Source organism: Euleptes europaea, chromosome 17, assembly GCF_029931775.1.
Source record: "Euleptes europaea isolate rEulEur1 chromosome 17, rEulEur1.hap1, whole genome shotgun sequence".
NCBI classification, from domain to species: Eukaryota; Metazoa; Chordata; class Lepidosauria; order Squamata; family Sphaerodactylidae; genus Euleptes; species Euleptes europaea.
Window position 1 is genome coordinate 25105984 of NC_079328.1, and position 25905 is coordinate 25131888.

At 48.0% G+C, this 25905-nt stretch overlaps 1 protein-coding gene across 1 annotated transcript; it reads left to right on the forward strand.

The window, feature by feature from the left end:
* Nucleotides 1-17252, forward strand: LOC130488697 (cytochrome P450 2J6-like). The gene is made up of 9 exons (XM_056862334.1): nt 1-159; nt 1999-2161; nt 2551-2703; nt 6015-6175; nt 9165-9338; nt 12419-12557; nt 14339-14526; nt 16259-16400; nt 17065-17252. The coding sequence occupies exons 1-9, from the start codon at nt 1-3 to the stop codon at nt 17250-17252; spliced, it is 1467 nt and encodes a 488-aa protein (XP_056718312.1).
* The last annotated feature ends 8653 nt before the right edge of the window (nt 17253-25905 follow it).

The window sequence follows — 25905 nt, forward strand, 5'->3', positions numbered from 1 at the left end:
ATGGACCTTTTCAGCTGGCTACTGCTGATTTCTTTCATATTGTTCCTCTATTGGAAGACTGCGAGTCCCAAAAAACTCCCCCCTGGACCAAGGCCTTTGCCATTCCTTGGAAACTTGCTGCAGTTCGATTTCTACCATCCCTTGAGGGACTTTCAAAGGGTAGGTCCATTTTCTACTACCTTCAGACCCATAACAGAGATCTAAGAAACAGTCGGCAGGGAAGGGAAGGAAGATGTATGGTACTAGTTTAGTGAGGCAGAGAATGCTGTTACAAGAAAGGCACCTGGAAGGCATGGCTGCAGTCAGGCGAGGGAAGGGGCGAGAGACTTACTTTATAAAAAATGAAAGCTGGGAATTCAGAGAACCTGCTTAAACTGTCATTGTAACACTGCGCCATTATATTGCTATTTTAGGGCCATTTTAAAAGAGGGGTGCTTTGATGCCACCCATAACACCGACAAGCACAGCACCCTCCCTTGAAAACCCTCATTATTTAAGCCTAGGCCATTTTTGCATGGTAATTAGCAGCGCGTTCCAGGCTGAATTGCCCCACATATATATTTTTTTAAATTTTCTTGGAAGTCAATCCACAAGCATTGGAATCGAGTTGGACAGCGTTCTTCCACATGTCTGCCCCCCCACATGCATTTTTACAGCTGTGGAGTCAGTTTATTTTCTTCCCCACAAGGGCCATTTTTGCATGGTCAATTCTGATGCTCACTCAAAGCTCTTTTTTAAAAATGCGATTTTAAAAATGCCTTTTCACAGTCCCGACGCAAAAGGAGAATTCCACTCCCCCCACTCGCCTGCTCCTTTGTTCCTGTTTGAATAGCCATTACCACATGCATAGCTAATACGCCTCTGTTGTTTTGCATTGATCCTTGAGGGGGATTCTTCACAGCAAACACCAAAGGTCAGGTTAAAAGGGCTCTTTAGTAATGAGAAGCCGGTATGTGCCGGCTTCGCAGTCACTTCTGGAATGCACCTTTGCATTCACCTTTGCAGCTGCTACAATGCTAGAAAATTCCTTGTAGATTTCCTGATGGCTTGTAGGATTGTCTGTAAATGTTGTAGAATTTTCTAAATGCTTTTTTAGACGGGCGGGGCCCCACACAAACTGAAGACGGGCGGGGCCGACAAACAGCTGAGCTGCCCCGCAGCTCAGCTGAGAGGGGGCCATGGCAAGGTGCTCGGCCACAGCCTCCCCCATCCAAACTGAAGATGGGTGGGGCCCCGACAAACAGCTGAGCTGCGGCTCTCGCTCAGCTGAAAGAGGGAGGGGCTTGCCCCGGGTGCAAGGAGAGGGAGGGCGCCAGCATAGGCTTGGGGAGCGTGGGCTTGGGGAGCATGGGCTTGGGGAGAAGGAGCACTGCCCTCAGCGCCCTCACCACGGCAACACGGCATAGCCCTAGGCAGACGCGACGGGTCCACACGTGCCCACAGAGAGTTCACCAACATAGGTTCACCAACACGGGCATAAGATTAGACAATGAAGTCTGCTATCTGACATCCAAGACCACAATGAATGCTCATCAGTAAACCTGTGCTCTTGCAAGAAAATGGTCTTGACTGTAAGCTTTCGGGCACAGGAGATGGGCTTGACTGCATACCTGTGGAAGTAGATAGTTTAGAAGCTAAAATGACTAAACTGAGGCTATTGTACTTTGGTCACAACATGAGAAGACAAGAGTCATTGGAAAAGACAATCATGCTAGGAAAAGTGGAAGGCAGCAGGAAAAGAGGAAGACCCAACATGAGATGGATTGACTCTGTTAAGGAAGCCTCTGCCCTCAGACTGCATGACCTGAGCAAGGCTGTTAACGATAGGATGTTTTGGAGGACATTGATTCATAGGGTCGCCATGTGTCGGAATCAACTTGACGGCACTTAACACACACACACATTCTTGATGCTAGTCTGTTTCAGAGCCACTGAAGAGAGTTGTTCCAGCAACATTTCAAACACCACAGTAATAACCTCTCACTATTTTTTTTTCAGATTGCACAAAAATATGATCCCATCTTCACTTTGTATATGGGAGGGAAGCCTGTGGTCTTTGTTCAAGGATTTTCATTGGTGAAAGAGGTCCTACTGATTAATGGAACGGAATTTGCTGGAAGACCCCATTCTGCTTTTATGAAAGCAATCAATAAACAAAAAGGTACCTGAAAAGGTTTCCAATTTTGTCTTTCCCCTGACTTACGGTTGCCAATCTCCAGGTAGTAGTATGTCCCATCGGGACATATGAAGGCCACTGTCTTTCACACATACACAGATTGCAGGAATCAGGGCCTTGTGTACCAATGTATATGCTGTGTACTTTGTACATGCTGCAACTCTAGGAAACCATAGATGCTGTAAAGAATGTGAGATTTGCTATAAAATGTTGCTTCCAGACACTCTCTGACTACTTACAGAATAGGCCCCCCAAACCTAGCAGATTCCTTCTGCTTTCCTTTTCTCTGGTAAGGAGATCTGTGTGAATTACTCACACTGGAGACATCGGCCAAGGAATCTATAACCAATTTTTAATCTCTTGTCTTCCTGCAGGGGTAGTCACAGCAGCCTATGGGGAAGTGTGGAAGCAGCAAAGAAGGTTTTTGTTGATGACCCTGAGAAATTTTGGACTGGGTAAAAAATCTATGGAGGAAAAGATCCAGGATGAGGCCGCTTACTTGTTGCAAATATTTGAAGAAAACATGAGTGAGTGAACACAAGTGGACAGCTCGCTGATGGGTGGGACATCCAATCCCTGCACTTCTCTGAAGGGAGGAAGTAGGATTGTATCAGATTTTAGAAGACATAATGAAAGTCAAGATCCTAGGTGAAGCTAGGGCTGCTCTTCTAGGTCAGTTCCCCAAAGAAATACAATTTACATCAAAATATCTCATTAGAAATGTATTCGTGGCAGCAAGAGGGTGGCCTGTACAAAAATGGAAAACAGAAACTTTAGCATGGGTTGAGACTTGGCTCCGTAAGATCTGGGACATCGTGATTTTGGAAAAATTACTGCATACAGGGCTACACGGGTAGGGCTGCAGGAGAAATCGATGAATAATTGGCAGCCATTTATACGACATTGGAACAGGACTAAACCGAGTGAGAATATTCAAGAGGGAATTCTAAATTGTGTGTAATTGCTTGGAAGGTCTGTGTTTATGCTTAATGATACTGCCCTGGGCAGTGTATTCCTGAGGACTGCTGGCTGCGCTGCGACCAGCCACCGGTGTAACTATGACAACGCTGGTATGCTCCCTGAAGGGTTTTCTCAGTGAGTGGCCGGCAGGAAAAACAGCGTGTTGCTGGGGTTTTGGAGGGTGCAATGGTATCAGCATCCCCAGCAACTGAGCCGCAGCGTCCCATCTAGGTGTTGTGTTGCGACGGCTGGGACATGATGGACAGGGCATACAGAACCAATGAGGGGCTGGCAGGAATGGGGGGGCTAGCTCTGTGCACATCACAGCTGAGGGGTGGGAAGGAATGGGGCCAGGGATCAAGGATCCATTCCCTTGAGGGGTCTGGGCCCTGCCATCAGTCCCTGGGCAGCTGACAGAGTTGGCAAGGGCACCAGCTGTTAAGTCTGCATGGGCAATATATGAAACCAGGCAGAGACGGAGTTCCAATAGCAACTGCTTTATTAGGTAACTGTAGAACAGAACTGGCGAACTGTGCCCCAAATCCCTGCTTATATGCCTGCTCAGCTGCCCGTGGCCATGCCCCCCAAGTCCATGATTGGGTGGTTGTACCTTGGGAGCCAATGAGAACATACAACTCAGGACAGTCTGTGATTGGGCAGTTGTAACCTGGGAGCCAATGAGGACATACAACTCAGGAGCCTGGGGAACTCCAAGCTCAACAATAGCCCAGCTTCCCTCTGCATACATAACACCAGCAATACTCCTCCCATGGAGACCCCAAGCTGACCCTTGGCTGAAATGATGCAAAGGCTGCCACCAACCCCCTCTTGAAGTGGATTATGGTGCCATGCAAACTGCGCTCACCTATCCTGTGCTGAAGTGCTCAGAGACTGCTTGTGATCCATCCACTGCAGCTGCTGCTCAAGGCTCTGAGCCTGCAAGGGAATGAGTCAAAGGGGCACCTGGCAAGGTAACCCACCATGTAGAGTGGGCAGCTGCCAAGCCCCCCAACCACCGACAAGCCTTGTCTGCCGTCGAGGGGGGGGGAACAGGTAAAGGACTGAGCTTACAACCTAGTGTAGGGTTGAAAATGTCATCCCCCCTCCCTGGCGGTTCTCCTGGGAAGCTTACCTGGGATCTTTTCCCACTGCATGGCAATACTGACTTTGATGGACCAAGGGTCTGATTCAGTAGAAGGCAGCTTCATGTGTTCATGTGACAGGCAAGCAAGGGCAAGGAACTCACACTTGTTGGCCCATTCCCCTCACTTAAGGCCGGGTGCCACCCTCCCTCCCTCAAGCCTAGCATTGTGTTCGTGCAGGGGCGTCATGAGCCACGGACCCATGGTGCTGGGTAGGGATGTTGGAAAAAAAATTCGGTAAAATTCGGATTCAGCAAAATTCGGTCTGTTTTGTTTCAGGAAATGCTGAAGTCCGAACTCCCCCGATTCGGATCCGTGGAATTCGGCTCCAAGTTCTGAGTTCGGGGGGAAATTTGGCAGAATAAAGCCATTAAAAACACATTCGCGCCTTTCCACGGCTCCGGGGGGGCATTTTTGGAGGTAGAGGTCCCAAAATTTCTTGAAGGAAGGGTCCCCTCAAGCTACGCTGAAGGTTTGGGGCCTGTACCTCCAAAAATGCCCCCTCGGAGCCGCGGAAAGGTGAGAATGTGTTTTTAATGCCTTTATTTCTGTGGGCGATTTTGGGGGGACCCCTTCCGGGCCCCATATCTCGGGGGGCCCTGACCCAATCTTCACAAAACTTGGGGGTTCTTGCAAGAAGGGTCACCTCAAGCTACGCTGAAATTTTGGGACCTCTACCTCCAAACATGCCCCCCCAGAGCCATGGAAAGGAGCAAATGTGTTTTTAATGCCTTTATGGTTATGCTGCTGATTTGGAGCCCTCGAATTTATTCGGCGATTGCTCCAAACTCGCCGAATTTGGCTCGTTGTTTTCCTACCTTTTTTGAATTCGGTTCAATCTGAACTAGAAACCGCTGAATCAGGGAAAATTGAGCTGTTTTTCGGTTCGGGACTGAATCGACAGCCCTAGTGCTGGGAGCCACCATGGTGCTGGGAGGCCATGGCTCATGATGCCCCTGTATGAACACAATTCTAGGCTTGAGGGAGGGAGGGTGGCACCTGGCCTTAAGCGAGGGGAATGGGCCAGAAAGTATGGGTTCCTCGTCCTTGCTTACCTGTCACATGAACACATGAAGCTGCCTTATACTGAATCAGACCCTTGGTCCATCAAAGTTAGTATTGTCTAATCAGACCGGCAGCTGCTCTCCAGGGTCTCAGGCTGAGGTCTTTCACATCACCTACTTGCCTAGTCCATTTAACTGGAGATGCCAGGGATTGAACCTGGGACCTTCTGCATGCCAAGCAGATGCTCTACCACTGGGACACTGAGAGCGGTCGCCCCTTTGGGTCAAGCCTACTCCTTGGTTGTGCTGATGGGTGTCTACTGCAGGATTCTACTGGTGACCGAGAGCACTAGAGCTGAGCTTAGGGCCTGCTCCAGCATAACTGGCACTTATGCCAACATATCTCTGAGATATACCATCGTAAAGGTCAGTTGGCTCCCTGAGCACTTCCCCCCCACTTAGCATTGTGCTGCAAATTATGATAATGAGACATGATATTGAAAAACAACAGGTGGACAGCTTGCTGTCAGGTGGGACCCCCAATCATGTCATGTATCAGAAGGGAGGACGTAGGGTTGCCAAAGTCCATGTTCAACTTCCTGGCCAATTCAAGACATACCCAAAATCGGAGGGGAGTGATGGGGAAGAAGGGAAATATGACCGTCAGCGTGGACTCTGGTATTTGTGTAATCAATTATAAACTACCCTTTTGTTGCTTATTTGATTCAACAGGTGTGCCATTTGATCCCCTTGGTTTCCTTGAGAGTGCCGTAGCGAATATCATTTCCACCATTGCATTGGGAAAGCATTTTAAGTATGATGATAATACCTTGAGGCATATATTGGACCTTATCCATGAGAATTCAAGAGAGGTTACAGGACCCTGGGCACAGGTAACTAACTTACAGGACTACCCAAAAATGTGGTTTGGATGTTTCTCACCAGGTATTTCTAATAAGCAGGGAGCATGGCACAGGGCAACTTACGCTGGCCCCCGGGGAGGGCACAGCAGTGAGGGTCTTGGGCACCAGCGCTGCCTTCCCAGCAGTGTTGTCCTGGCATAAGAGTCTGCGCCGGCATTAGGCTTACCAGGTTGGTCCTCTGCTCCGGTGGGAGATTTTTCGGGTGAAGGTGAGATTGCGCGTGCAGCCGTGCCGATGCGATCACAGCACTTCCAGTTTTAGGGTTGCCAGGTCCCCACTCACCTTCGGCGGGAGGTTTCTGTTGTGGGTGCGCACGTGCACTGACGCAGCAGGCAGCCCGCTCGCCCAAGGGAGGGCAAGGCTGCAGCGGGTGGCCCACTCGCCCCGGGGAGGGGCAGGGAAGGTTCCCAGCTGGCACATGGGCCTGCACATGCACGATTGCCCACCGACCCTCAGCTGGTCAGTGGGCAGAGGGGCACTTTACCGAGGGTTTGCCTGCCACCAGCGGGCACCTGGCAACCCTATCCGGTTTACACCTGGAAGTGCTACATTGCAACAAGGCCTTTACCACTCAAACTGGGAGTTTGAATGGTAAAAGGCCCATTGCGATGCGGCACTTCCGGGAGTAAAACGCATTGCAAGGCCCCTTGCAATGCATTTACACCCGGAAGTGCTGCATCGCAACGAGGCCTTTACCACTCAAACTGGGTGTAACCGGAAGTGTCGTGTTGCCTCAGGCAGGCGCACGTGCCCGCGTTTCCCGCCGACCCTCAGTTGGCCAAGTGGATTGGCGGGGGTTTGCCTGCCACCACCTGGCACTTAACAAACAAGAACAAAGCACTGATGGCACACAGTATATGTAATGAAATTTCCTTTTTCAATATATTTAACAATGAATTGTAAACTGAACCCGACCGTGGTTGTAGATGATTCCAACAAGCTCATAGTCACTCCATATTAAAAAGTCACTGACAAAGGGGCTCTTCTACACTTTCAATCATTTCACCCACTACACCTGCATAAGAATTTACCATATGGACAGTTTTTAAGATTGAAAAGGAATTCCACTTTGCATTCACACTATGCTTCTGCTGCAATAAGTTTGTCCCAAACCCTCTTAACAAGAGGTTATCCACAGCAAATCATACATAATGCCAGAATTAGAGCAGACCAGAAGGATCGTCCTCAATTATTTACAGCTAAACAAAATTCCACACATACTGGCATCACTTCTTCATTAGAATTTAATCAATATACAAGAGATATACAAACCATAGTAGCTAAACACTGGCACCTAGTACAGGATCTGCCAGGATGTCATATGATACCGCGTTTTGGCTATCGCAAAACCAGATCCCTTAGAGATTACCTTACACATACAGATGTTTCATTACCACCGACCACCAATTTACCTTTTGGCCATTTTCGATGTGGGGAATGCAACATGTGCCAATATTCCCTGCCAGTAAAAGAATTTAAAAGTACCAATACCAATTTTGTTTTCAAATTAAAGCAGTTTTCAAACTGTGCCAGCAAAAATGTAATTTATCTTGTCCGGTGCCCCTGTGGATTTTTATACGTGGGTAAAACAAGACGCCCAATAAGACTTTGAGTGGGTGAGCATAAATAACACATTAAAAATCATGTGGTAGAGGCGCCCCTTGTCTCCCATTATCAAGCATTACACCATTCAGAAAATGATATACAGTTCTTTGTAATTTGGCAGTATAAACCCAAACCTTTCACCAGACAAAATATTGATAGAATTCTTTCCCAAGCTGAATCACGTTTCATTTTTCTTTTTAATACGATAATTCCAAATGGATTAAATTCTGCTTCCGATTTAAGTTGTTTTTTGTAAAATATAGTAGCACAAAATCAAGTCATATGGTAGCTTTAATAGTTATAATAGCTGTGTATTCTTCTGCCTATATAAATTTATTTTTATTTTTAATTATTATATGAGAAGTAAATCAGTATGTTCCTTTAAGACTGTTTTCTGCAATTATTGTGTTTGCACCTGTTGCCAATTATTATGCTTAAAATAGGGGCAGTTTCATTTTGTTGTAAGATCGCTAGAAGCTATCCTGTGATCTGTATGCTACAAGCTTTTTAGCAATGGTATGTAAAATTTATTTTTTCCTTTTTTACTTTGGAATATTGTATATACTGTAGACCCTTGTATTTATATTGTATTATAGAGATAGGCGCCATCTCATGCTGTTACTTTCCCGATGGATAAAGCCACGGCGAAATGGGTCTTACCGGTCTCCCATCTCGGGATAAAGTAATTCCTAAAATCTTATGCGGCTTATATTGATGAACTGTACATTGAAAAAGCAACGTTGCATATTGAAAAAGCCAGCACATCGCTGGAGTGGTTAACACTACGAAAATCCACTCCAGGTTTTTCATGTTTCTTCTGGAGAGCCGACTAGCCTCCGGATTGCAGCCGCTTCGCCATTAGTGCATTCTATGTTCTGTAAATATTACAGCGTGTCGGGTTCAGTTTATAATTCATTGTTAAATATATTGAAAAAGGAAATTTCATTACATATACTGTGTGCCATCAGTGCTTTGTTCTTGTTTGTTAACTTTCCAATTGAGCACGAGGTTTTGTTTTGAATACCACCTGGCACTTGGCAACCCTAGCCAACATCCAGGGGGCATTCTCAGTGGCGGATCTGATGTTAGTCAGCCTCCCAACCCCTTTCAGCCTGTGAATTCCCCTTTGCGCTGCAGCACAGCTATGCCAGCAAAATAGCTGCCATAGCCCTGTGAAACTCCTCCATGGAAGAGTTTCACGGGAATTTGATTTTAAGGCTTTTTATTCCTGCTTTTACCAGCCGGGAAGCCTCTTAAGATGTTGTGCGGCTACACCATTCCCAGCCATCACCTATCTACCTCCCTCTTTTGGAATTGGCTGCCCATTAATATTGGCTCTTCTGCTTGCCGGCAGCTTTATAATGCATTACCATTTGTGAGGAGGCTTCCTCTGCCCCACCGGAATTTATTCAAGACTGCAGAGAAGATAACTGCTTTCTTCTCAAAAGAAGTTGAAGAGCACTGGGCAACCCGTGTTCCCGGAGTGCACCGAGATGTAATTGATGCCTATATGGAAGAAATACAGAAGGTATGTGATTTCTAACCCCGATTTGGCATGCCATGTTTTCTCCGCACAGTGTTTTTTTTTCTTTACTGAACAATAGCAAAATTTGGCATGGACTCAAAAAACTGAAGATTCAAGTCACAGCTAATTGATTTTTGCATCTGGTCAGTTTGTAATTTCTGAATGAATGTCGACGTCTTTTTCATTTTCATAGCATCCTGACTAGCCCAGCTTCGCCCAAGCCTGTCAGACCTTGGGAGCTAAGCAGGGTCAGCCGTGGCCAGTACTTCGATGGGAGACCACCTAGGAACATTGGGGTTGGAACTAGGCAATGGAACTGTGGAAGGCAGTAAGAAACCACCTCTATATATCACTTGCCTAGAATGCCCCGTGGTTGGGGTTGCCATGGGTTGGTTGCAACTCGACAGCACCTTCTTTTTGTTGTCCCACCCACCTTCTACCTACATTTGTCTGTTCTCCCCATGCCAGCTTTTCCTTCTTCTCTTCCCTTTCCCTGATATCTTCCCTCCCTACCATCTTTTATGCAATCTTGCAAGATATCAGTGGCCATTTATCTCTCAAAACTACAGATGTTGTTTCTATCCTTGGGGGGGGGGGTGTTACCCCTCTAAAGCTTTTTTAAAAAAAGATTTCAGATTTTTCTGAGGCTTCCCTCACGCTTGTAGAACTCTATTGTCTGTCTCTGATCCTGAAGTGTAGCTTTATTAATCCTTGCTCTAGTGGATAATTCACTGTCGCTTTTACTGATACATACTTGGGGGGTTACAGCGCTTGTATTCCCAGCGATATATTAAGAGTTTGAAAACGTTATAAAAAATACGGTTCGCACTTTGTTTGGCCCCTTTAGCTGTGAAGACGTCTTCCAACCATTTATAAGCCGTAGTATCCAAAAAACCTTTTAAAGCGATGTTTTTTACAACATTTTCAAACTCTTAATACATCACTGGGAATACCAAGTGCGGTACCCATAGAAACACACACACACACTGAACTATCAGTCGTAAAACAGGATTTACTGTTTGAAATTTAAACATTAAAGGTTTGGTGGTCACTGGAAGGCGAATGAAGCAGGGATCTTTATTCTATTGTTTCACGGTACTTTATTAACATGGTTACCCAGAGGATTCTGGTTTTAGAAAGCCTTTCACCTTGCTTCTCTGCCTGAGAACCACACCCCCTCCCTTAGTCTCTGTTTGGTTCTTCCTCCCCTCCCACCTCTTAAAGAAGCCTTGTCCTCACTAAAGGTTACTAATGTTTCTTTATTTCCCAGAACTGCAGTAAACCATTCCCCTTAGAAAGTTTTGAGTAAGATCCCAATTTTCCCCCAATTTAAGTCTCGTGGCTTTTAAGTAGTATAGAACTACATGGAGGATGTGACATATTCTGCAACAGGAAAACTTACAATCCACTGGTATATTGAAAAAATATTTAAGAAAAATTGCATTTGTAATGATATTGGAAAATTGTGGAGCTCTTCATGAACTTTACCATACATATATAAAATCATCCTTATCATGTCTGAATTGGACCAGAATTTCAAGAGATCAAGCTTAATCGCTTTGCCACGAACCAAGTGAGCAGAGAAATGATGTCCTCCTTCCCTAAAGATTGAATAGCATACTTCAGATGTGAACAAAACACTGAGACAGGTTATTTGATAAATCAGAAATAACTGAGCCAATTGCCTTACTGCAGGATGAGACTTGGGTCCTTTTTGCATGGGTTCTTGGACTCACGTTCGCCCCCGGAATGTCTCCATTGTTCCTTGGAATTATGCATGAGTTTTCCATCCGTTAGAGATGACCTTGCGCCCAGCCCTTGCAAATCCCGGGTCTTCCTGTTTTAACCCGATTCTTTGAAGTCCCCTGAGATCAGCCTGGGTGAAATCTCCACGTATAAACCAAAGTGCAGCACAGGGAAGCAGTGTGTGCGTGTGTGTGTGTGTGTATGTGTGACCTTTTCTCACAATAAGCATTACAGCCAATTACAAAGCAGCATTTCAAGGGGTGGGGACGCAAATGCTTCCTGCTCTTTTCTCCCACCTGGAGTTCTTTCTGAGCAGACAGTTGCCTTAGTACTGGGTTTTAAAACAATGCTTGGGTTTCTCTCCCCCCCCCAATTCTGTTCCTTTGAAAGAGCTCTATTTGTGGTTTTTAACACGGCACTTGGGTTTCCATCAGGGGGGAGAAGGGAACTTGGCGTTTTTCTCACAGCAAGCTCACAGCGTTTTTCTCACTACAGCCAATTACAAATCAGCGTTTTCAAGGGATGGGGCTCAGACGCTTCCGGATTTGAGCTTGGTGCATAGCAATTTGTTAGCTTGGTGTCAGGTCCCGGGCTGGGCTAGGAGGCTGGGTAGTCGTGCGGTCCAAGGTTGAGTTAGTGGAGATCAAAACAGGAGTCCAAAGGTGTCCAGAAGAAGAGTCGTTAATCAAGCCGAGGGTCAGAGTGCCAGGAATTCAAGCCGGTCAGAGAGAGAGTCAGGAGCCGAAGTGGATGCGAAGCAATCCGGAAACTGAATCGTTGCTTCCACGGAGAAACCTTCCAACAGCCTGGGATTATATGACCCTCCGGTAGTGTGCTCATTCACCCCATCAATTATCTAGCCTGGCTCCTCTCGGTATTCAGGGCTTTGTGTCCATCTATACTCCCTCGCCTGCTTGCGACGGGTAGCTAAGTCTTTGCGTAATCTTTCCCGAAGCCTATCTATCTGTGAGGGTGAATCTTCTATCCTTGCCGGCTGACTCTCCTCATCGTTAACCATGAGAGGAGTGGGAACTTCTGACTCCGACGGAGGCAAACTGCCAACTTCAGAGGAGACAGAGGGCCCGGCCTCTGCCTCTGTTACCAACTCAGCCGGGATCTGTGTCTGTTCAGTATCTAGATCCCTGCTGCTCACGACACTTGGCAACAGAAAAGTGTGGGTCAATGAGCATCGAACCACAGGTAAAATTCCCATGCATAAGTGCCCCTTGCCAACTCAAATGGCTACATCATTCATATCTTTTATATTGAACTATTTAAATACTTTTCTGTTTAACACATGCATATGAAATATCTCTTTCAAATTTCTTTTTTAAAAGCCGGAGAATAAAGGATCAAGTTTTGAAGAAGAGTACATGCTTTTTTTGGTGACTGAACTGTTCATTGTTGGATTGGAAACAGCTGCAACAACTCTTGCATGGGGTGTACTCTACTTGATGGCTTTCCCAGAGATCCAAGGTACCAAAGAACAGGGCCGGCCCAACCATATATGTGAACTAGACAGGTTTATTTAAAGGGGGGGAGAACACTCCCCCCCTCTATCTCTCTGCAGATCAGGAATTTGTTTCTGCCCCTCAGTCCCATTTGTATTGCTCTTTTTGTTTCTGCCCCTCGGTCCCATTTGTATTGCTCTTTACAGGTTTCCCTGAAGAGTAAAACAAACTAAACTAGAAGTCGCTTGCAAGGTGGCTTGGTCACTTTCATTCTGTCAGTTTGCATGGGACTAAGGGAAAATGCTACCATCGGGAGTTAGGATAAAGATTGGTAGGCTGTTCCTCCTGAAGCGAGGGTCTGGTGCCTCCAGTCTCTAATATGCTTACATAATAATCTTGCTGTCCATATTACTTTGGGGCTATCCCTGTGCTAGCTGTAAGAAGAAAATTGTTCTCCTTCAGAAACTGTCTGTATGCACTCTTGCCCTAAAATGCTGGCGGTCTAAGGAAAATAAGAAAGAGAGGAAAATTAAAGTGAATTTGACAGATCCACATGATTCCAGTAAATGTGTAGGTCCTGGTGCGGGAAGCGGAGGAGAGCTTTGCTATCTGGTTGGTGTACCGGCTGCCCAACGCACTAGCAGATATCCGGCCGAGTCTGCTAGAGGGAGCGGCAGGTTGGGTCTTAGAGATTCAGGTTCAGGCGTTTACCCCTAGCATCCCAAAAGTAAACTCACTCAGGCGGGTGATCCTGAAGAAGCAATACTTTATTTAGGAGCAAAAAGGTGAAAGACCTGACTGTCATAGAACAGAAAAAGGCTGTTAATAACGATACGGAAGAAAGTACAAGCTTAAAAACACTTCAGCCAGCGAAAGGAAAACAAGATGAGGTAAACCCGAGATAAGAGGTTCCCGGGAAGCGTAGACCAATTATCCACAAAGCTGCAGAAAACAGGATGGATGAGTGTCAGAAACGCCAATCAATAATCAATAATCAACACTCTTATCCCCTTTACCCAATCTTAATTAGGGATAGAGAAGACCAGACACAGAGAGATCTGTTGAAAGCATTTATTTGGCCATAATAAATGGGAGACAGCTTAGCACATGCAAGTGCCCTAGCTGCTCAAAGAAAATGGTCCAGTGCTCGCTCTTTTATAGCCCTTCAGAGGCTCAGCCCCCTACTGATGCCCGAACGCCGGCCCTTTTGGCATCCCATGATTGGATAAAGCCAAATTACAGTCTTTCCCGGCCACCCTAAAATCCATACATGGTAATCTCCTGGTGGTCCACGGTCCTAAGAGTGTCTGACTTTCCTCGACCAGGGCCTGGGGTTTCTCGGCCCTGGCTCCGGCCTAGTGGAACTCCCTTTTAATTGAAACTAGGGCCCAGTGGGATCTCAAACAATTCTGCAGGGCCTGAAAGACGGAGTTATTCCACCAGGTCTATGGTTGAGGGCAGATACAGTTTTGTCATCTCTGCTGGCCTCCCTACCCTTCCCCGTATACTACTGAACTTATGGGGGCCCAGATTGCTTGCAAGCTATGCCGTGATGCCTATATTTTTCTATGAGCGCCATCTGTTGTTTTAATTGCATTTTAATTGTTATTTATCATTATTAACATTATGTAGTGTTATTGGGATTTTATTGTATTTATATTGTTTTATGGTATCTATTACATGCCCTGAGCCCAGCTTTTGGCCAAGAAATGAGGGTGGGAGACAAAACTAACTAACTAACTAACTAACTAACTAATTAATTAATTAAAGGTTTTATAAATGGTAACCAAGGTCTCTGCTCCTTAGAAAAATGTCAAGTGGAAATCAACAATGTTCTTGGCAATAATACATGCATCAAGTATGAAGATCGGGACAAACTGCATTACACAAATGCTGTCATTCATGAAATCCAGCGATTTGCAAATGTGGTACCCTTTGGAATCCCTCATGCCCCTATCAAAGACATGCAGCTTTTGAGTTATACAATCCCCAAGGTAAAACCTGAAGGAGTTAGACATGGACCATGATGTACATACGTATCTATACATGTGAATCAGGGGTTTAAGGGAAGCTCAATAGGGGGAAATGCAGTTCTGGGACATCAAAGGAGTTCACAGAGTAATTCAATAATTGCAGCCAGTGGTTGAATGTAAGCTTCTGGAATCACTGTATTGATCAATTCAGGTATCAGGTATAGGTTTATTCTACACAGCCATAGGCCTTTACAATCTGAAACGTTATTAATATGAGTCAAAAATTATAAAACTAAATAAAATCCAGAAAATGAGAAAATTCTCAAATTACACCCATTCCGTTTCTAATTTACACACACACACACACACACACACACATATGTATATGAAGATTAAATTCAGCTCTAACCGTCTTTTCATCAAAAAAAAAGGTCCTATTCATTTACTGTCTGAAGGATGGATTAACCCTATAATCTGATCACTGTGTATGATATGGGTGTGAAGGAGGGTGCTTAAATTTGCAGGAGTCCATACACAAATCCCACAGATTGAATTTGGGAAAGGAAGCTTCATGTGTTCATGCGTTCAAGATGATTTGCAGGGATTACCCTGCGTATCATCTTGAATGCATGAACGCACAAACACATGAAGCTGCCTTTACCAAATCAGAGCATTGGTCCTTTGAATTCAATATTGTCTACTTAGACTGGCAATGGCTCTCCAGGACCTCAGGCAGAGGTCTTTCACGTCACCTACTGCCTGGTCCTTTTAAATGGCGATGCTGGGGATTGAACCTGGGACCTTCTGCATGCCAAGCAGATGCTCTACCACTGAGACACAGTCCCTCTTCTGGTATCAGAGGAGGAGAGTTCCTAACACATGTTCCAGTGACCCAGTCTCAATGGATACCATGATTGTACTGATATCCACTGAGAGATGTCCAGGAGAATCAAGAAAGCCACACTCTCAATTTCTCAGCAAAAAAAAAAAAAGTAATCTATCAGGGTGATCAAGACCGCTTGTGTCCCCAAACCAGTTCAGAAGCTGGGTTGGAATGGCTCTAGACATTACCCTTCCTTCTAGAAAGCATAACGTTTCACAGCCACTACAGTCCTTTGTGAACCCTGCACAAAAATGGGAGTTTGCAATAGGCTGATATCTCATGACAAGCCTTCTTCAGGGCATTTGCAAGGGTATCCTCCCTCCTTGAAGTATTAACTGCTCCATGGCCCCACCAGTCTCACCACCTTGGCAAAATGGAATAAGCCTACATGGGTATGCAGCAGACATCAGTGTAGTAGACCACACCTCTGAAATCAAGGGAAGTTCATAAAAAGATTGCAGCTAATCTGAAGTTGTTGTTCCACCAAATGGTTGCTCTGTGTTGCTGCCCTTCTATTTTGACCCCTCCATTGATGCCAGCCTCCGCCAGGCTCTTCCCTCATACTGGTGGGTTTTTAAAAGTCACATTTTCTTATTTAAAATACTAATTATAAGCCGGGGCACCCAGTTTTGAATAGTGAAGCCGGGTGGAGATTGAAGGGTTAAACACTTTCTCCCTCCCCTGCATGGCCTCAAGGCAAAATGAGGCTGTGTTTCTAAACAGAATTTGTATCTACTAAAAGAGGGGATGTTTGGTGGCTTAAATCGTTGTTTTATGTTTTGAAATGTGGCACTGCTGTCAAGTGAGCGCAGCAAAAGTAGTCAAGAGAAATACTTGTTTCCATGGGACATGGTTCTCTTGGTTTTGCAGGACACGCCAATTGTGACCAGTCTCATTTCTGTCCATCGCGATGAGTCTCAGTGGAAATATCCGCATGAGTTTAACCCTTCGAACTTTCTGAATGAAAAGGGAGAATTTGAGAAGCCTGAAGCCTTCCTGGCTTTCTCAGCAGGTAAATTATCTGATTGACATTGATCCTTCTTTTGCTATTTCAGCAGCAGCAGCTGAAAATCATGTTGCTTTGGGGGGACTGGATCCATGGGGGTCAGATCCATGGGGGTCTCCTGGTATGTTCCCCAGAGAAGCTTACGTTCATGTAATTCCAACTTGCTGGTGATCCCTGGCCCAAGGAGTATCCTCCCTAATGAGATCAGGGCCCTGCGGGGACCTTCAGGAGTTCCACAGGGCCTGCAAGATGGAGCTATTCCGCCGGGCTTATGGTTGAGGCCAGCGACGGTTCTCATTATAATTACTGGCCTCCCTAGTCCTCCCCCCCCCTTTCCCCGCTGCTGAGCACCACCCCTTCAAGACCACCTTAGGGTGTGGTTAGATTAATTTTATTAGAAATTTCTGTCTCTGGAGTTTTGGCGCCATTGAGGGGCATTATTGGGCTATTTTAAATTATTTTAAACTATTTTAATGGGCTATTGTTTTATCGTGTTTTTAGACTGTGTAAGCCGCTCTGAGCCCGACCTTCGGGTCGGGGAGAGCGGGGTAGAAATGTTAATAATAATAATAATAATAATCATCATCATCATCATCATCATCATCACAGAAAAACCTTGATATCTGAACAAGCCCTGAGTGTCCTCCCCGTGAATCTCTCCATTTTCCAGGTCCAAGGGTTTGCTTAGGGGAGAACTTGGCTCGGATGGAGCTGTTCCTCTTCTTCACCAATATTCTGAGAAGATTCCAGATACTGTGGCCAGATGAGACAAAGGCGCCGGACCTCACCCCCAACTTCGGAATCACGATGTCTCCGTCCTGCTTTAAGGTGGCACTGAAATGTCGTCAGCAAATGTGAACAGCACTAAGTGGGACTGAGATAACTGAGAACATTTTGGTGTGAGATGCTTGAAATGAAGTTGAATGTGTCGCGAGGGGGCTTCGGCCCGGGCGCAGGGAGGGTCTCTGCCCGGGAGGATGTTGGGGCTGAGACAGTCTTTTCCGCCTCAGACCAGTCCGAGGGGGAGTCAGAGCTCGACTCTCCCTCAGACGTCGCCAGGTTGCCGCAGGACACACCTTGCAGGCAGCCTCTGGCTTCTCTCCTCCCTGGCAATCAGACTTCTCTGGCCTTATATACCCTTCCAGGCCAGAGAAGCTCCTCCCCCAACTCCGCCCCTAGCCCTCCCTGTCAGGCTGCTATCTCGGTTTCGTTATTGCCTCTGTCTCTGTACTGTGTTGTCTGCCCCCCAAGGTCGCATACCTAGGCCTGGGAACTCAGCTCCTGGGAAACTGTATTCATGCGTGTAATCTCCCGCCTTGCCTGCCTTATAATATCTCCCAGCTAGTGAGCCTCTCAGAGCTGTCATTTTATTCGTTTGCACTGTATGCCTATTTGATCAGTAAAAACCATCTGTTTGGACTCTATATGACTTTGTGGTGATTTCTGGTTCTGTGGGCCAAGGGCTGACATTATGACAGCTCTCACTCATCTTCACCGTTCTCCTAGCCAGGCTGGAGCCCAGGGGGGTTCGCCTGCCACTTGGATGGGAGCTGTGCAGCTCTCCAGGTGATCTACTACCCTGGAGCCCTTCTCAGAGGATCCTACTCTGTTACAAGACTTAATCGCTGAACTTTTCCGGACGACCCGAGAGGTTTGCCGCTTGAGGGGACTGGTACAGGCGCAGTGGCAATCTCTTACAGGACGTCTCTGGATGTTAACATCGGAGGATACTGATGCTCGTTTAGATCTTCAGGACTTGGATCAATTACTGGACGATGCCCGATTGGCGACTGAGGATTTACAAATATTAACTGGACTTTTGGATAATCTTATTTCTCGACAAACTCTTTCTACCATGGCGGGAGCCCCGCCGGAGGGTTTTTCCCTGATCCCGGATGCGGCCAGCTGCCAGGCTGAGGCCAAGCGAGTCGCTATTAGCACCGCTCTTCTCCTTGTGGAATGTACAAAGGACACCCCGGTAGCCACCTTGGCTCAAGTTTTGACCCCGACGTTTGGAGCCGAGGCATCCGCACTGGCGGTTCGAGTACAACCTCTGCTGGGCGGGGAACCTGACCCCATACTCTTGCTCCTCGAGACAGAACTTTTGCCGCGTATTACGGCAGAGGCTGCCCTAAGACTTGAGAACGCCAAAGTTCTTGCGGATCAGCAAGCCGCCGAAGCGGCTAGGGTCGCAAGAGAGAGAGAGGCGGCGGAAGCAGCCAGGGCGGCTGCAGCAAGGATTAGGAATCAGGCGAACGTGGACACGCGCCCCAAGGACTATGTACTGGGACTATCAGGTCTAACTTTTTCCCCGGCGTTTGTCCCGTCGCGTGCGACCCAACGCGCACGCCGTTTGGCTGACCGACGTCGAGACTCAGATGAGTCTGAAGACGAGGATTTATATGGGGATAGCTCTCAATGGGCCACGAGCTTCCGAACCAGTAAGCCTCATCTTACTGGTGGCCCAAGTGAGGAGGTTCATCTTTTACGAGCCCAGAATCGGGAGCTCTCCGACCGTGTTGATCAACTCCAGGAAGTAATGGAACTTATGCTTCAAGAGAACAGGCAATTACAACACACCCTGATAGCTCAGAGACAGCCCGTTCCGATACCGGGTCAGGGGGTACCCGTACAACCACCCGCTAATGTGCCTGCTCCACCCTTACCTCCTGGAGCTCCTGTTGCTCCTCCGCCCGGACCACCCGTGCAACCACCTGCTAATGTGCCCGCTCCACCCTTGCCTCCTGGAGCTCCTGTTGCTCCTCCGCCCGGACCACCCGTGCAACCGGGTCATCCCGCGCCCGGCCCTTGGAAGCAACTCAAATTGAGGACTACGTATGACGGATCTCTTGAGACTTTGCCTTGTTTCTTGCATCAAGTGGACAGTTATATGCGAGAACAAGGTCAACTTTTCCCCACGGAAGATAGCCGGGTGCGGTACGTAGCTTCCCTCCTGACAGGCAAAGCGGCTGACTGGATGGTCCTCCAGTTTGACACCCGCTCTCGTGCGATTCGTTCCCTCAACAACTTCATGACTGCCCTGAGAAGGAGGTTTGAGGACCCCTTCCTGGGGGAAAGAGCCAAAACGGAACTCTTGCAATTAAAACAAGGCTCTGCTACAGTGCGGGAATTTGCCGATGAATTTCAGCGACTGGCAAGTAAAATTGTAGGTTGGCCCGAGACCACCCTAATCCATCATTTCAGGGAAGCCTTGCATCCTGACATTCTGAACTGGTCTTATATGCGGGGCGATCCCGATACCCTCGAAGGCTGGATCCTATTAGCCGAGGAAGTGGAAAGCCGCCGCCGCTTTATTTCTCTCGTCCGTCAAAAACACAAGGAGAAGGGCACCCAAAAGCCTCAACCCAAGGCACCACTGCTCGTCCCACGAAATCCCCCACGCCCGCTCCAGGAACGTGAAGCCCGATTTCAGAGGGGTGCCTGTCTTACATGCGGAGAAATGGGCCACTTTGCAGCCGTTTGCCCACGCCGCCAGGAATTATTTCGTCCCAGCACGACAACCCGCGCCCGAGGTCGTCCACCACGCAGAGGCACCGCGGCCACCCGCAGCGCAGCTCCGGGAAGGCCCACACCCTCTGCACTCCATGCCGGGGACCCAGCCTCCCTGCCTACTTCCAACGACCCCGCCGGGTCTCGGATTACAAGTGCCCCATTGGGGGACAGCTTTCCCTCTTCAGATGAGGAAAACCCTTGGATTTCTCCAGCCTTAAACCTGGAATCTCCCCTCGACTTGTCAAAAAACGGCTCCGGTCTGTGGTGAATGGAGCATCTCCACAGACCTCTCAGGATCTTCCTATCAAACCGAATGCTCCTACCAAAATCAAAGAAGTGGACTCCACCGTCTACGTGGATGCAGTTTTACAACAACTTAACGGAGGTCCACAAATCCCCGTCAAAGCACTAATTGACTCCGGTTGCTGTCGCACTCTCATAAGTGAAGCCACGTTTGCTGCACTCAGAGCCGACTCAGAGGCTTTACCCGCCCCCGTCCAATTTGCTCAAATGGACGGGAGCCAATTCCAGGGGGGTCCAGTTGATCACCGCACCATAGGGGTGGCAATGGGAATTGGTTCCCACTGGGAACAAATAGACTTCACTATAGCCCCTATCCGATTTGAAGTGGTCTTGGGAATTAACTGGATTAAAGGACATAGTCCCAGTATTGATTGGGAAACAAACACTATCTCTTTCGCTAGTCCCACCTGCGACCAGCATCGGCAAAACTTTGCTCTGCCATTTCCGCCCGTTCCAGCATTAACCTCTACTGCCCCAGTACCACCAGCTCTACCCGCTGTATACCGGGACTTTGAAGATGTCTTCGACCTTAGGGAATGTGATGCCTTACCCCCCCACCGGGCCTCAGACTGTGCGATTGAAGTAGTAAAGGACTGCACATTAACCAAAAGTAAGATTTACCCTATGAGCGCTTCCGAGCGCACTGTCCTCCGGGACTTTTTGGACAAAAACCTCGCCAGAGGGTTCATTCGCCCTTCGAATGCCCCAAACTCGGCCCCCGCGTTTTTCGTCCGGAAAAAAGAAGGCGACCTTCGCCTATGCATTGACTTCAGAAAGCTCAATGCGGTTACCCAGACCAACGCCTATCCTATCCCATTAATATCGGATATTTTGGGACAATTACAGGAAGGCCGTGTGTTCTCTAAATTAGACTTGGTGGAAGCCTACTACCGAGTCCGTATCCGCGAAGGAGATGAACACCTCACTGCCTTCTCTAGCTGTTTCGGAATGTATGAATTCCTTGTAATGCCATTCGGATTAAAAGGGGCCCCGGGGGTCTTCATGCAACTCATCAATGAAATCCTACATGACCTTCTATATCGTGGGGTGGTGGTCTACTTAGATGACATTCTCATTTATTCGAAAACTATGGACGAGCATGTGACTCTGGTCAGAGAAGTTCTACAACGCCTGCGTAACCATCAACTGTTCGCTAAACTAGCTAAGTGTGAATTTCACCAAAGCAAACTCACGTTTTTGGGATACATCATCTCCCACCAAGGTCTTCGCATGGACCCCGCCAAAGTCCAAGCCGTTCTCGATTGGACTCCCCCCACCAACCGTAAGCAAGTACAGCAATTTCTGGGATTTGCAAACTTCTATCGGGGATTCATCCCTAACTTCGCCCAAGTGGCTCTACCCATTACGGACCTGCTGAAAACTAAAGGAAAAGTAAGCTCGGCTGCCTTGCCCTCCGCAAAAATCCTATGGACTGAGCAATGCCAAGCCGCCTTTCTGGCCCTCAAACGCCTCTTCACTTCGGAACCGGTGCTACGGCACCCAGACCCAAATCGAATGTTCATTGTGCAAGTCGATGCTTCCGATGTAGCCATGGGAGGGGCTCTCCTCCAGCAAGGGCCGGACGGTCTTCTTCACCCTTGCGCTTACTTTTCAAAAAAATTTGCGCACGCTCAATTAAACTGGCCCATCTGGGAGAAAGAGGCCTCTGCAGTTCATCATGCACTGACCTTATGGCGGCAATTCTTGGAAGGGTCTAAAGTACCCTTTGAAGTTTGGACCGATCACAAAAATCTAGCTGCCCTCACGGGGTCCCATAAGCTATCGGCGAAACAACAACGGTGGGCGGAGTTCTTTGCTCAGTTCCGTTTCACCCTGAAGCACGTCCCTGGGAAGCAGAATGTTCTCGCGGATGCCCTCTCCCGTTTACCACAATATCCGGTAAAACTCGAAAGACCCACCAACTCTCTGTTCACCCCTATGCAACGTGGGGCCCTACCTATGCTGGCTATGCAAACCCGATCCCAGCATCAGCACACCTTCCCTAACTCGCCAGCTCCGCCAGCCCAACCGGCTGCCCAGCCGCCACCGCAACAGACCGGAGTTCCCGCCCCTCCTACCCCTCCGACCGCTCAGCCGCCTGCAGTCTGCGCGCCGCCGCACGTAAGCACTAGCCCTATAACTGTTTCTCAGATCTCCATGACCGACGGGGGGGCTCCCTCCAAAATCCCCATCTCCGAATCCTTTTTAACTGTCCTTCGGGACCAGTGCCTTTTAGAACGTTCCGCTCACACCCTACCTCCTGGTGTTTTGGAACAAGGAGGGTCCTGGTACAAAGACTCAAAATTGTATGTACCCAAAGCTCTCCGGAAAGACGTTTTACATTTAGCTCATGGAGCCAAAACAGCTGGGCACTTTGGGTTTCTGAAGACCCTTCACTTATTGCGCAGACAGTTCTGGTGGGGGGGAATGCGTTCCGACATTGACTCCTTCATCCGCAGCTGTCCCGTTTGTGCCGCTGCGAAACGATCGCAGGGCAAACCCCCGGGACTGCTACAACCTCTTGAAACGCCCAGCAGACCTTGGGAAGTGATTGCTATGGACTTCATGACTGATCTCCCTCTCAGTGGGGGTAAAACTGTGTTGTGGGTTGTTACTGATTTGTTTTCTAAGCAAATACATTTGGTTCCATGCGCAGGGATCCCCTCTGCTCAGAAACTGGCCCGCCTCTTCGTGACGCATATCTTTCGTTTACATTCGTTTCCGCGTAAAATAATTTGTGACCGCGGAAGTGGTTTCGTTTCTAAGTTTTGGAAAGCTTTCCTCAAGTTGGTGGGGGTGGAACAGGGATTGTCTAGTGCATACCATCCTCAAACTGATGGGCAAACTGAACGTGTCAATGCTGTACTTGAATGTTATTTGCGTTGTTATATTAACTACCACCAGGATAACTGGGTGGAACTGTTACCTTTAGCAGAATATGCCTACAATAATGCCATGCATCAATCCACAGGTTTTAGCCCGTTTTTTGCTGTGTATGGACAAGATTTCAGTCCTATCGCTCCTACGGATGATGTAGAGGGGGAGGGGAACCCCGACATTGCCTCCTGGGCACACGCCCTCCGTACCACTTGGCCCTGGCTCGTTAGCAACCTCGACCGGGCCAAACGTAAATACAAAGCGCAAGCTGACAAACATCGCTCCCCCGGGGGTGATCTGCAAGTGGGTGCTTTAGTTTACCTTTCCACCAAAAATCTCCGTTCCACCCAACCGTGCCATAAGCTCAGCGCCAAATTCATTGGCCCTTTCCCCATTACTCGGGTCATAAACCCTGTCACAGTGGAACTGGCTCTCCCCAAATCCTTGAGGCGTGTGCATCCTGTTTTCCACATAAGCCTCCTCAAACCCCATGTTGCTTCTCCACGGTGGCATCCGGACCCACCGCCTGCGCAACCCATCATGGTGGGGGGGGAAGAACACTTCGAAGTCTCCAAGATCCTTGACTCCCGTATTCACCATGGCAATCTGCAATATCTAGTTCGTTGGAAACATTTCCCCCCTGCCTATGACGAATGGGTGCGCGCACGGGATGTCTCCGCCCCCGACCTCGTCGACGCCTTTCACATTGCTTACCCGAACAGGCCAGCCCCCTTGCGAACTGGGAGGGGGCCTTGAGGGGAGCAGAATGTCAGGCTGCTATCTCGGTTTCGTTATTGCCTCTGTCTCTGTACTGTGTTGTCTGCCCCCCAAGGTCGCATACCTAGGCCTGGGAACTCAGCTCCTGGGAAACTGTATTCATGCGTGTAATCTCCCGCCTTGCCTGCCTTATAATATCTCCCAGCTAGTGAGCCTCTCAGAGCTGTCATTTTATTCGTTTGCACTGTATGCCTATTTGATCAGTAAAAACCATCTGTTTGGACTCTATATGACTTTGTGGTGATTTCTGGTTCTGTGGGCCAAGGGCTGACACTCCCCCCGGAAGTCCATATAAGGGCTGGAAGATGCCCCCTCCCAGCCCCAAGACGCCGGGCGCGGTCCGCATCTGTTCCCTGCCCTGGCTCGCCCGCACATCAGCTGGGGCACGGAGAGGGCTGCTACAGCCAATGCCTTGTTGGCAGTGGCACAGGGGCGTGCTGCTCCCGCAGCAACTCTCGCGGGTCAGTGGTGTGCCGCTCCAGCGGTGGCGGCAGTCAGGTTCTCTCCTTCCCGTCCGGCTCCCCGGGCCGCTGGAGAGAAAGACCCGTCGGATCGGCCCTGGAGGGAACGGGGGTGAGTGAGGGGGCAGAGACCAGGCCTGGGAGATGGGGGTGGGAGCCTCTCCCGGGACAGAATGTATCAAGAGATTCCACTGGAACATCAGCATTAAACATGTTTTCCCACTATAAACAGTTGTACTGAGTGGTCTTCCATTTCACAGTCTTCCTTCCAATGGTTGCTGGCTTCCATGATTTCTGGCAGCCTGGTTTAGAAAGCTGAAGAGGTCAGAGGGAGGAGGAGAGAGCAGGAGGTAAGAAAGTGACACCAAAATTTTGGTGGTGTTGGAAAGTGCCGTCAAGTCACTGCTGACTTATGGCGACCCCGTACGGTTTTCAAGGCAAGAGACGTTCGGAGGTGGTTTGCTATTGCCGACCTCTGTGTGGGCTGAAAGAGAGTTCTGACAAAGTGGTGACTGGCCCAAGATCACCCAGCAAGCTTCATGTGGAGGAGTGAAGAATTGAACCCAAGTCTCCAGAGTAGAGTCTGCCACTCTTAACCACTACACCAAGTTTTACAGCTACAAATATCCAAACCAATGGAAAATTAAATGCTTATTTCCTATTCATTTTTGTCCCGCTGTTCAATGGATTAAGTTTTTTGATACAACATAAAATAGTACAATTATGCTATAAACTACAGCACTCAACGTTGCACCAAAAATCAAACTCTGGACTGCTTCCAGAGTTTTTGCAGTGGTGCACGAATTGCTCCTGAGCTGTTCCATTGAATTGCACTTTCCTCAGGTTTGTGGTGAAGTGAGCCAGACTCTCTTCAACCCTTACACTGCATCAGACAAAGGTACCTACTAGCAGTATGAATGGTGTGTAATTGGCAGTCTCATTCCTCTCCTTCACCTCCAAGTGACAGTAGAAAGATATGTTAGTTAGCTGGGGAAAGGGGCAGAATAGGACAACCAAGATTATTACAGGGATGGAGAACCGTTCCTTTGAGGAAAGGCGCGAGAATCTAGCACTTTTTGGTCTAGAGCCAGCATGGTGTAGTGGTTAAGAGCAGTGGTTTGGAGCCGAACTGGAGAACTGGGTTTGATTCCCCTCTCCTCCACATGAGCAGCGGAGGCTAATCTGGAGAAGCAGGTTGGTTTCCCCACTCCTCCACATGAAGCCAGCTGGGTGACTTTGGGCTAGTCACACTCTCTCAGCCCCACCAACCTCACAGGGTGTCTGTTGTGGGGAGGGGAAGGGAAAGGTGATTGTAAACCAGTTTGATTCTTCCTTAAGTGGTAGAGAAAGTTGGCATATAAAAACCAACTCTCCTTCTAGAAAATAGGCAGCTGAGGAGAGGGAGACTAGATGATAGAAGTTTCGAAACTTATGTATGGCATGGAGAAAGTGGATACAGAGAACTATCTCTCCCTCTCGCATAATAAAATTAAGCAGTATACCTTGGATAAAAATCTCAAATGGAATTTTTTTTCTTTCAAGTATGTACCTCCTAACAAATGGATGTAGTGGCAGACACA